Source organism: Akebia trifoliata, chromosome 13, assembly GCF_017979445.1.
Source record: "Akebia trifoliata isolate Shusen 1 chromosome 13, ASM1797944v1, whole genome shotgun sequence".
NCBI lineage: Eukaryota > Viridiplantae > Streptophyta > Magnoliopsida > Ranunculales > Lardizabalaceae > Akebia > Akebia trifoliata.
Window position 1 is genome coordinate 22,606,485 of NC_141387.1, and position 13,526 is coordinate 22,620,010.

Below are 13,526 nucleotides of genomic sequence, written 5' to 3' on the forward strand. Positions count from 1 at the left end.
TAATTAACCTTGCTCGAAAAAATAAATAAGGATAAATTTTCAGATCATAGACAATATTTTGACTCAAAAACATTTCATTTCAGCAGCACTTTTGAGTTACAATGAATTAGATGAATGAATTTGTCCATGGTAACTCATCAACAAACCCACTCAACCCCAAATTCAAACATTTAATCACCGGGGAATATGGTTGCTGCTTTTTCGTATGATGAACATAATTCTAGGGAGACCACAGCACAGAAAATCTCAATAATTGCAGGATCAATCAGCTTCTCATCTCTCATCAAAGACTTGATCTTCATTTTCAAGCAATGGCGACTGCTTCATGTATGAGAGGCCTACTTGTCCAGTTACCTCTGCCATCTTTGATCGAACCACCTACCACATTAAAAGATGCACAATTCTTGAAACGAAAAAAAGGAAATTCCAGTTAAAAGAAACGGTATAAAGATACCAAAAAACATAAATGATGTGTTTTTTGACAGTTTATCATCTGTTTGGCAAAATCATTAAATTGAGTGGTGAACCCTATTGTTCGGCTCACATCCTAATTGCAAGCTTGCTCACTGTGATAATGTTGCATAAGCGTGTCAGTTGGTCTAGTGCTGTCAATGGATCAGATCAGACCGAAATCTGATCCATTCAGATCCGATAACTACCAGTTTAGATTGATGTTTCGGATTCCAATAAGATCTCTATCCGATATCTTATTGAATCAGATCTGGATCAACCATGTCCCAATCAGATAGGGACCTTATCCGAGAATATGTTAGAAATTATGTTATATATGTAATTTCTTTGTGGATGATGGGTTTTGAGCCTTATGACTAGGTAATGAGCTGGCACCAATGTCAGAGACATTATGAATGCATGAAGGACAAGATGGCATAAGCGCCAAAGCCTCTACCCGGCACCAACTCAATGACTCATGCTCAAGAAGCGCCAAAGGCCTTACTACCTTGTTCCCTCCACAAAATGTCAACCATAACCCTTCCGACAAGTGTCGGAACCTCCACTTGGGCCAACAAAATGTCACTCATAAGCGCCGAAGCTTCTACTCACCAAAATAATGAGTCATGCTCAAGAAGTGCCGAAGGCCTTACTACCTTGTTCCCTCTACAAAATATCACCTATAGCTCTTCCAACAAAGTCCTGACAAGTATGAAACGTGGAGTGATGTTTGTGGTCGTGCGAGATCGACATTGAAGGAGTGTTTGGGAGAGTGGATAAGAAAAGCAGAAAGACAAGTGGCAATAGTTGATTCCCTCTTGAGAGAGGGGCCTATAAATAGAGGGAAGGTAATAATGAAGAAGGGGCTCTCTCTCTTTGGGCAAGATCTCACCACTTCTCTCTCACTTGGCTCCCTCACTTGGCTCTCCTATCGAGTTTCATTATGTCTATCTCTAGCTTTGCTTCTCTCTCAAGGGGGGTTTCTCCCTTTCTCAAGTAATATTGTGACATTTTAATAATTTCAAGAATAGTGAATGGCTCTCCGGAGCCCGGGGACGTGGTCCGGCCTTTGTAGGAATCCCGTGGACAAACCTTTTGTATTGTGCTCTCTCTCTCTCTCCTCCTTAGTACTTACAAAACACTATGACTACGTCGACAAAGGCGGCATGAAACATTCAAGTTTTAGTTGAGGCGTCACTCTCTTAAGGCGCCATAGGCCATGATCGTACGGAGACAAGCAAAACCCTACACAATACCAATACCGAACGGCCATGAAACGTGGTTTAGGCAATGGTGGGACTACCCTAAGTACCACCTGGCACGTGACGTGCACAAAGACCTTAGCCTTCGTGTACATAATAAAAATTGGGTATCGACATTTACTGATTCCACTAGGAAGGGTAGTCAATGACAATCATGCGTCAGAACACATGAAGTCGTGCTAAAGCGTTTGTGAAGAAGATTTTGTCTAAGGAGACATGCCAAGGACCATGCTTCACAAGAAGGTACAATACAACAACGTCGCCTATGGAATACCGAACCCTATGACAATCCAAGGGATGGTCACGGCCACCAAAGAACCAAAGCCTTAGAACAGCAAAAAAAGGGGTCATGGCACCTTCGTTGTGTATAAAGATAACTTAGTCGATCACGGTAGCACCCAAACGACAGCCATGAGGCCTAAATCAGCCAAAGCGACACAAAAGGGGGTTACAACACCTTACCTATGTTTGGGGACGAGCTGGCTAGTCACGGCTGTAGTAGATCCTTGTCCCAAGACCTAAATCAAAGCAAGAAACTATGACAGATCTTAGCCCAAAGACGCAAGAAGTGATAATGCCTTCGTTGAAATAAAAAAATGAAATGGCGCTTCCGAGTGACTATTGCAAAATGGTCACAGCAGAAACATAAAGAAGATCTTGCAAGAGAAAAACCTTAATAGTCGATCACGATGCCCTAGGAGGGTGCACATTGAAGATCTAAGACAAATGAACCGATTGAGGTGAGGGATCTCCCGTCGCAATCAAAATCGAAGAAACAAGGGTGATTAAACGGATTGAAGGCTTTTCATTAGAGTTTCATTATTATGTTTTTTTACTTATTTCCATGTTTTATTGGCCTATGATCTTAGTATAATATTTAGGGGCAATTTAGTAACATAAGTTTATCTGTTATTTAAGTTTATTAAGATTGAAAAGTTAGGAGAGAGAAAGTTGAGAAAATTAGTTTATTTTATTTAGTATTTTAGTTTTATTAGGACTCTTGGTTGATTTTCCTTATTTATAGATTGTATTAGGGTTTATCGACAGAGAATGAATGAAATAAACAAAATTACATAAGTTTTTTGTTTTCTTTTGAATGTTGGTGTATTCAAGATGATTGATGCCATGGAAATCATTAGGATGATTCTAAGGAAAATATCATTTTTTTTCTTTAATCTTCTTCTTATCCTCTATCTTCTATTGCTTATTTGTGAAAGATTAAGAAACCATAAAGAAACATCTAATCCTTTTAAGAACCCAATACATAAATTTTGTTTTCTTGATTTTTTCAAGAAATCTTGAATTCTTGATTATTGACTTCTTGAAATCCATTTCTTGATTCTTCATTCTTGAAACCTACAAACTCATTTTATTTTATCATTAATCATTCCCCACTTTCTTTAACCCATACTTCATTAATCGTAATTTCAAAATGTGGAAAATCCAAGGTCAGGCCCAATCGTAATTTCTAAATGTTGTAATTGGAAAACTGTATTTTACATTTCAAAATATAGCTAATTGGTATTTTGGAAATCGTTTTCCTATTGTTGCCCATATCCTTAACCCAATCCCAACCAGATTTCCTTAAACCCCATATTTTCTCTTCTTCCCTCACCATCTTGCATCATTATTGTTACTTGAACTCAGTATTGGGTTCTTAGCCAATGACCAGTTTAAGCTAGATAAATGGTCACCCAATTGTGGTATGCTAAACCAGCCACAAAATCAAACAAAACGGTGGGATTCCACACCAGAGGTTAAGTATTAGAATAACGATTTGCCATAGTCAAAGTGGTTGTATCAGGGTATTTCTCAACACTCTTATCAATTACACCACCATGTTTGTATTATGTATCTTTTTATTGTATGCCGATAGATTGATGTTTTTACTTTGAAATCATGATAGAACTAATTGATAAATTTGGGGATCCAACTCAAAACCAATTTGCAATGAGTGGAGAGGCCTCGGAGCTTATAAGGAGAGAGACAAGGCAATTTGTGTCCGATGTGGGACTAAATTTACATGATAAGACTAAAGACTGATGTTTAATATATTTGTTTTATTGCTTTTGTTTCCATTTAATCTTTACTCGAATGTTATATTATTTTAAAACTTGCATGATTTAAATTTCAGTATGTTTATACGTTGCATGATATAAGTAGTTGATAGAACGACAAACTTTATGTTGGGTAACTCCCATTACTCACCCTACCATTCACACTTTCAGATCATATGACTATTGAGGAGCCAATCTTTGAGAATGAGATTTATGAGGTAGCAGAGTCTGAGTATGTTCATGAGCAGCCGCCTCCATCAGTTTGAGCGATTGTAGAGTTTACTAGTTGTTTTTTGTTTCAATTAGTGAGACTTGAGGATTTTGCATCACGGTTATGGTTGTTATTAGCTTTCGCACTTTGTTAGATTATTGGTATTTATATATTCCCGCTGTGTTATAACTGTGAAACATGATTTGTTAATTATTATTATATGTTAAAATGGGATGGGATAGTGTTGGATTTGGGGGTGTGGAAATATATTTGTTGAGATATATAAAGTTTATTTAGATCTTGTATATAAAATCGGGTCAATTCAAGCCAGATCCAATTGTTAATGGATCGGATCTGGATCTTAGTATTGAGATCCAATAAAAAAATCCGATCTGATCCTTATTGGATTGGTACCAAATCGACCCATGGTCCGATCCAGATCCTATCCATTAACAGCCCTAAGTTGGTCATTAAAACATGCAACCTGCATAATTGACACCAACATCGTTCGGTGCATCATGGTGTAGAGCTGATTATTCCATCGAATTTCAGTTTATGCCAAATCAGATTATGGAAGAAAACAAGTGATGTAAAGTGGGGTGAGTCCAAGAGCTACATTTATAGAAAAACAAGGATGTTATGTATCATAGGAGAATCCAACACGTTTTTGAACATTAATTGGATGATTTTAGGTGTCCATAAAAATGAAAAAATGTTTCATTCTAGACTTCTAATATAGAAAAGCTAAGGAATAGTCGAAAGATGCACAAGAAACGAAACAATGCCTAGTGAAAAAGAAGAGACACCAGAAGATTAGTGTGATCAAGTTAACAAAATAGATATCATGCTAAGATGAACTCAACCATGTATCGAAACAATACAAAATCATCAAAACCTTCTCTATGTCGCTGCACAGAAGAGGATCCTCTCTCAGGTACTGTAAAGCTTTGTCTCTACCCTGTCCCAACCTGTAAATAACCAAAAACATAAGACCAGATGAGCCAAGAGAGAGCATATATTACAGAAACAAATATTTATATCAATGTTGGTAAATTCAGGATGTTGATGACATAAATATGGGTTAGAAGCTCCACCAGCCAACCCATTATCCCGAAAATAGACTTGTTTAATAAGCCTTGTTCAAACATCTTTTTTTTATAAATATAAAAAATGAAATTTACTATGAAACAAAAAACAAAAACAAAACAAAAAAGGTACAGGGGGACCAAGAAGTCCAAGAGACCTACCTAGGATCAACAGAAATGAAATAAGTAATAACCTCATTTACAACAAAGTCCCACTTAAAAACAAAACCCTCAAAAATAGTCCCTTATGATCATTAAAAAGCTTTAGAAATGACTTTTCATATAAATGAACAGAGAAATAAGATTCATTCAGCCAACCCCAAATTTTAGGGACAAGGTTTGAATGCTTGACAGCAATGATGAATGAACTCCGAAAAGCTTTGACCAATAAAATGTGAGCGTAAAATAATGAGATAGTTCAAAAACTCTATTCCTTCTACTCCTTCCATAGAACCCAACGAACTATTTTAGGTCGGCTACTAAAGATATCTAATACCAACCCTAGTGAGATCCAACAAATCCCAAATTGACAAAAGAACCCCTAACTTCTCCATCCAGTCACAATGAAGCAGAAGATGATTTAACACATTCATCAATTGATTTACACATGAAGCAATGATTGACAATGATTTTTCCGATCAATCAAGTAATATAAATAAGAATTTATTTAGAAAAATAAATAAGTAGATGAGATAACTCTCCTCAAAAAGTCCAAACCCAGAGCACTGTATTCATGACTTGAAGTTTTCTAATTCCCCAATTCTCTTCATTTTTTCAGAGTATTCACAACCTTCCACTCAACCAAGTGATATGGATTCTTCTCAACGGAATTTGGGATGGAAAATAGGGATATATAGTGCCCAAGAATAGTACACAACAGGTTTTTTTATTAACATTCCCACCCCTTGGAAAGATATTTAGAATTCTAGGAAGCCAATTTCTTCCATATTTCATATCCCAATAGTCTTAGAATGATAACTAACTCTAAAACAAAGACCTAGACACATTATGGGAAAGGTCCTGATACCACAACCTAGAGAACAAGCCAAACACATTGCTCTTTGACATGTTGATTCTCACATCAGACAACCTAAAATCAAGCAGCTCAAGAAACTCAACCAAGTCTGAGAAGAGCCCATAGAAAGTACAATACCTTAGAAAACTACAAGTAGAAGATCTATGGACCTTCCAAATCAACCATGAAATATTAGAACATTTCTCCATGTAGTCCTAGAAGCATTCATCCTCTCACGCTTCTACAACCATAATAAAAAGAAAAGTTCACCTATCTTAGACCCCTAATACTTCATAAGTAACCAGTAGGATTAGGGGATCCATTTGCTAATATGGAAAAACAAGACTTTTTTTAATTCATTTCCTCCACGTTTTGCCAAAGCCCATCCTCCCAAATAGTAGTCCCCAAACCCATGATTTAAGAGAGGGGCAATGGGTTTGTTAATCTAGTACATCATCCTAGGCTTAAATGAACTGAGTATTAAGTCGATGTAATAAAGTTATCAACAAACCAAAGAATTTGTTCATGTCTTACAAAGGCCCATTGCCCATAAGAAATTGGGGAAGGTAACACACTATGAGAACCTCAATGCTAAACTCTTAACAATGATTTGGATTTCATACACACTGCCCACCAGACTAATGTGTCCAATCTGAATTTCCCTTGTTGCCTTGCCTCTTTGGAATGAGGACTATGAATGTGTGATTAAAGTAAAAATCCAACAAAATCTAACCTAGAACTCCATCGTTGCACTCATAAAATCATGGCTTAAGACTTCCCTACAATGGAAGCTATTCCTAGTAGAATCTAAAGACTATTGAAAAACATATACTTTTATTGGAAATAATCTAGATATTTCAGTATATTTCAGTCCTAATTGTTTTAGTAATAGCTTTTATTTTTCTGTTTCTTATGTGTAAGGGCATTTATGTCCATTAACTCTTTTATTAATATAAATATAATTAGAATTAAGAGAGAATTGTTAATCAGATTTATTAGCCCTAATTAGGCTATGTAAATATTACATAAGAGAATAAAGAAGTGAAAAGACTAAAATAACCCTACAGACTTATTTAACACTTCCCCTCAAGTTGGTGCGTGGATATCAACAATGCCCAACTTGGACAAGACATCTTCAAAGGAGGTTTTATTAACACCTTTAGTAAGAACATCAGCAAATTGTTGAGAGGTAGGAACAAAAGGAGTACAAATCTGTCCAGAAACTATCTTTTCTCTAATGAAAAGACGATCAACTTTTATGTGCTTCGTTCTGTCATGCTGAACCGGATTTGCAGCTATGTTAATAGCTGATTTATTATCGCAATATAGTAAGAAGGGGACCGGCACAGGAAGACATAAATCAGCTAGTAAGATTTTGAGCCACAACAACTCGCATACTCCAAGTGCCATGGCTCTATATTCTGACTCAGCACTCAACCGAGAAACCACATCCTGCTTCTTACTACGCCAAGTTACCAAGTTACCACCAACTTTAGTACAATACCTAGAAGTAGACCGTCTATCAGTCACTGAACCAGCATAATCTACATCTGTCCATGCCTCAATGTGAAGATGACCATGATTGTTGAATAAAATACCTCGACCAGGACATCCCTTAAGGTATCTAAGAATACGATAAACAGCAGCAAGATGAGATGTTCGAGGCGAATGCATAAACTGACTTACAACACTAACAATATAGGCAATGTCAAGGCAAGTTATAGACAAGTAGATCAATTTTCCCACAAGACGCTGATATTGGCCAATATCTGACACACACTCCCCCTCAGAATCAGCCAACCTGTGATTCTGCTCAATAGGAGCATCAGCTGGGCGAGATCCAAGCTGACCAGAGGCACTGAGTAAATCAAGAACATATTTACGCTGAGAAATAAATATACCAGACTGGGACCGGGCAACCTCAATACCCAGAAAATAGCGATGATGTCCAAGGTCCTTAATCTCAAATTGACGGCCTAAGTAAGTTTTGACCTCGGTAAGGCCATCGGCATCATCTCCAGTAAGAATAATATCATCCACATACACAATCAGAGCAAGAGTTTTGCCTCGGGAGTGACGCAAGAACAAGGTGTGATCAGCAGAACTCTGATGGAAACCAAACTGATGCATGGCCTTAGTGAAGCGCTCAGACCAAGCACGAGGAGACTGCTTCAGACCATAAAGAGACCGGCGAAGACGACAAACATGTGCAGGAGAAGCAGAAGGAAGAAACCCAGGAGGTTGGACCATATAGACTTCTTCCTGAAGATCACCATAGAGAAAAGCATTCTTGGCATCTAACTGAAAAAGAGACCATCCTCGGATAGCAGCAACAGAAAGGAGAACGCGAATGGTGGTCATCTTGGCAACCGGAGCAAAAGTTTCCTGATAATCAATCCCATAAGTCTTAGCATAACCTTTGGCCACCAGACGGGCCTTATAACGAGCAATGGAACCATCCGGATTATGCTTAAGCGTGAATACCCAGCGACAACCCACAGCTTTCCTTCCAGGCGGAAGAGACACAATTTCCCAAGTTTGAGTCTTGTCAAGAGCAGTCAACTCATCAATCATAGCTGCGCGCCACTCAGGATGAGCAATAGCATCTGCAACAATAGTAGGAAGAGAAACGGCGGAAACAGAAGCAAGAAAACTCCGATAGGAGGGTGAGAGTGCAGAGTTAGATATATAATTTGAAATGGGATAAGTACAAGTGCGCTTACCCTTACGAGTGGCAATAGGACGATCATCACAGGGAACAGACGGAGGCGGAGCTGGAGGCGAGGAGGCGAGCTGGTCGGACATAGAAGAGATGGGAGTATCACGTGGACGTCGAGCGTAAACCTGCAATGGAGGAGAGGATGAACTGACAGGGGGTGGAAAGGGAGGAACAAGCAGGGGAAGGGGAAATAAAGAAGGAAAATGATCATCAGGTGAATCTAGAAGAAACCACTCAGATTGAATGCCAATGGACCCATTATAATAAGGAGTATGCTCAAAAAAAGAAACATCTCGAGAAATGAAACGTCGTCGAGAAGGAGGATGAGAACAACGATATCCTTTCTGGGTAGAGGAATAACCCAGAAAGATACATTTGACGGCCTTAGGGTCAAGTTTAGAACGATTTTGATCAAGAATTTGAACAAAACAGACACACCCAAAAACACGCGGAGGAAGTGGAAACACGGGACTATCTGGAGAGAGCTTAGAGAAGGGTGTGACAAACTGAAGAACACTGGAGGGGGTCCGATTAATAAGATAAACAGCAGTAAAAACTGCATCAGCCCAATAGGATTGAGGCACGTTCATGCCCATCGAAATAGCACGGGCTAACTCTAGAATATGGCGATTTTTTCTTTCTGATCGGCCGTTCTGCTGAGGGGTCTTAACATTGGACATTTGATGCTCAATGCCAGACGCTAAACAAAGTTTCAGGACCTCACTATAGGTGTACTCAGTACCATGATCAGAACGGAAGGTCTTGATGGTACGACCAAATTGGGTTTGAACCATAGCAAGAAATTGCTTGAAGATCCCATAAACCTCACTCTTGTGTTTCATAAGATAAACCCAAGTGGTACGACTGTGATCATCAATGAACAAGACAAAATAGTGAAAACCAAGAGTGGATGTGACAGGGGAAGGACCCCACACATCAGAATGAATTAAATCAAACATAGCAGGTGTAGTAGGATTCATACTAATAGGATAAGAAGAACGTACATGTTTAGCTATTTGGCAAGTTTCACAAGAAAAATCAAGCACATTGTTATTATTAAATAAATTAGGGAACATGTGTTTCAAATATCCAAAAGAAATATGGCCTAAGCGTAAATGCCAACGCATTACAAGAGCCTTATTAGATTGACTACTAAGCTGAAGAGCAGAATGGGTGCTAGGGGAACTAGGAACATCCAGGAGATACAATCCATTCACTTCACGTCCAGTGCCAATCGTCCTCTTCGACTCCAGATCCTGAAAGACACAATGAGAAGAATAAAAGGTTACACTGCAGTTCAAATTTTTGGTAAGACTACTAACGAATACCAGGTTAGTAGTAGTAGTGTGTTAGTTAAGGATAAAGAGGATGTAACAGGTAAAAGACCTTGACCACCAACCGGGGTTGGGCTTGATGGTAAGACTGGGTGTGCTCCCCAGGTCTTGTCTTCGAATCCCCTTCCCACCACCTTGTGTGGCACTTAATGGGTTTGGGTTCGTCCCCTTAAAACTCGTATGGGGTTGGTCATGCGGGGCCCCCAAGGGAGATTAGTCTGTCACGCTTACTTGAGAGTGTTGATGGAATACTCCCTCGGTTAAAAAAAAAAAAAAAAAAAAAAAAAAAGACCTTGACCAGCTATGGAAGACAAAGAACCATCAGCCAGGTGAACCTTGCGATGACCAGAGCAAACACTATAGGTTTGAAAAAGGGAAGACATACCGGTCATGTTATCTGAGGCACCAGAATCAATGATCCATGGTGAGGAAGTGGTGAAAACACTATTTACAGATGCAAAAGTACCTGAGTGAACGAAGGTAGAAACCGGCTGAGATGAAGTCTCTATCTGATTGAAGAATTTTCTGAACTTGTCAAGCTCAGCTTGGGATAGAGATACCGAATCTGATGAGGATGTAGTAACTAAAAGAGGTGCTGAATCAGTAGTCGACTGAGAAACTATATGAGCTGAAGATCGTTGAGACTGTTTACGTTGCTGATTAGGATGACCATGAAGTGCATAACATCGAGCTTTCACATGACCTAACTTTCCACAATGATCACACTTATGTCGTTGACGAGTAGGCATAGACCCACTGGGGGGTTGTGGAGAAGATAGGCGAGTAAACATAGCAGAATGATCCCCTGAAGAATGAGGTATGATAGCTGCACGACGACTCTCATCCGCTAAGACATATAAATAAGCAGACCCAAGTAATCTGAACAATTCGGTCCAGAATCTCCCTGTAAATCTTGAATCTCTGTCACTGACAATGTTCTTGGGCACACCCCAATACTTGATGACATGCTTGAGGAACAAGTGCGCTATTTCTTCTGCTGAGCAATATGTAGAGATCGGTATAAATGTAGCATATTTGGAGAAACGGTCCACAACCACAAGGATGGACCCATACTCTGCAACCTTCGACAAACCTGTGACAAAGTCCATAGAAACACTTTCCCAAGGCCTTTGGGGGACTGGAAGCGGTTCCAGCAGCCCGATAGGTTTGTCGCGCTCGATCTTGTCTTGCTGGCAAATGAGGCAGGTCCTCACATAATCTAACACATCATCACGGATGTTCGGCCAGTAGTATCCTCGCTCCAAGAGAGCTAATGTACGGCGCCAGCCCGGATGGCCAGCCCATGGAGTGTCGTGACACTCCCTCATCAGTTCTCGTCTTAGCCCGTCCGCACGTGGAACAAACATGCGGCTCTTGGTGGTATATAACAACCCATCCCGAAGCCAGAAACGGCGTGCTTTCCCCTTCTGCACCATATCCAATATGGCCTTCGCCTGGGGATCACTGTTCAAACCATTCTGAATTCTCTGCTGTAAAGTGCTGGTAACTTGAGAAACTTGTCGCTGAAGTGCTGCTAGCTCTGCTTTGCGACTCAAGGCATCGGCCACGTTATTGTTCTTTCCTGGCTTGTAATCCAAGGCCAAGTCGAACTCTGCGAGGAATTCTTGCCAACGAGCCTGTTTCGGTTGTCAACTTCTTCTGAGTCAGGAAATGGCTCACAGCCACATTATCAGTCTTCACATGAACCTGTGATCCTAACAAATAATGTCTCCAAACTCTCAAACAGTGGACGACGGCTAACAACTCTTTCTCCTGTGCGGTATAGCGTCTCTCAGCATCATTGAGCTTCCGACTTTCATAAGCAAGCGGATGCCCATCCTGTAACAACACTCCTCCAATAGCAAAGTCAGATGCATCTGTCTGAACTTCAAACGGCTTGGTGATGTCGGGTAGAGCTAAGACTGGGTCTTGCATAACAGCAAGCTTGAGGTCTTCAAACGCCTCATTACACTTGTCCGACCAGGACCAAGTGTGATCTTTCTTCAACAGGTCTGTGAGAGGTGCGGCTCTTTTGGAATAACCTTGGACGAAACGCCTATAATAGTTCACAAGACCGAGGAATGACCTGAGTTCTGTGACAGTAGAAGGGGTTTTCCATTCATCAATAGCTCGCACTTTCTCCATGTCCATCCGGATCTGTCCATTACCCACAACATGGCCAAGAAACATAATCTGCTCTTGGGCGAATGAACACTTCTCTAGCTTAACATACAACTGATTGTCGCGAAGCACTTGGAATACCTTGCGTAAATGTTGAACGTGCTCTTCTAAGGTAGAACTGTATACCACAATGTCATCGAGATATACCACAACAAACTTGTCGAGGTACGGTCTGAAGAGGTCGTTCATCAAGGTGCAGAATGTCGCAGGTGCGTTCGTAAGGCCAAAAGGCATAACTAAGAACTCATAAGCACCATACCTGGTAGAACAGGTAGTTTTCGGCTCATCTCCATCTGCAACCCGTACTTGATAGTACCCTGATCTCAAAGCGAAGGAAAATGATCCATACCCAATAAATGAACTCGCGCATACTCAAATTCGTCCCGAAGACCTGCTAGAAACTGAAAAACCCGATTCTTATCCAAAATTGACGAATATAATGTCTCATCAAGAGGATCCTTCCAAGCATAGGATGAGGAATAGAAAGTCAGCTCTTTCCACCGAGCACGTAACTGTGAGATATAAGTGATAACTGAAGAGTCTCCTTGGGAAAGACGAGAAATCTCACGTTCCAAATTGAATATCCTAACATTATTCTGACGTTGTGAGTAAATACTCTTTGCGGAATCCCATATCTGTTTTGTTGTCGAGGAAAACATAAAACCAGCCGCAATATGTAGTTACATAGAAGTAACCACAAGAACGGACCATAGAATCATTAGCAAACCAATGGGAGTAAGAACTATCAGTCTGTGCAGGTTGTTTGTCTGTCCCAGTTAGGTAACCGATTTTCCCTTTTCCACCAATGAACATTTCAACTGATCGTGCCCAAAGGAGATAATTAGGACCATCTAATTTTACGGTAGTGATCTGAATACCTGGAAAATCGGTTGAGTGAGATGAAGAACCACTCGATCCATTATTAGTACCAGTAATCGAGGAAGAAGATGTCTCTGAGGCCATCAAATAATCTGAGTACTCTAGTTGGACGATAATTCGAGTAAAATTAGGGCACAACTCCCTAGAATAAAGTGACCGCAGCACCCTAAAGGTGACAATACACGATCGGAAGAGACGTGAAGGCTGATTAACCACTGCTGAGGGTTACCTAAGCGGTCATTCTCTCAAGCATAGAGACTCAAGAAGTAATATTGCTGTTAGAACAAATCCAAACAGCACCTTGCTGTAATCAAATGCCTCCGTAGGTATTCA

General features: G+C 40.1%; 1 protein-coding gene across 3 annotated transcripts in view; it reads right to left on the bottom strand.

Annotated features, from left to right (window-relative positions):
* The window catches only part of RECA1 (recA DNA recombination family protein), a 62,140-nt gene continuing 48,614 nt past the window's right edge, over positions 1–13,526 (bottom strand). For 2 of the 3 annotated variants that reach the window (XM_086421075.1, XM_086421074.1), the window contains 2 exons: positions 4,876–4,948; positions 1–378 (listed from right to left, as the gene is read on the bottom strand). In XM_086421075.1, coding sequence (XP_086277201.1) covers positions 274–378; positions 4,876–4,948 — 178 coding nt within the window. In that variant the 3' untranslated portion in view covers positions 1–273. The remainder of the gene's footprint in view (positions 379–4,875; positions 4,949–13,526) is intronic. The other variant, XR_015171328.1, reaches the window with a different exon arrangement.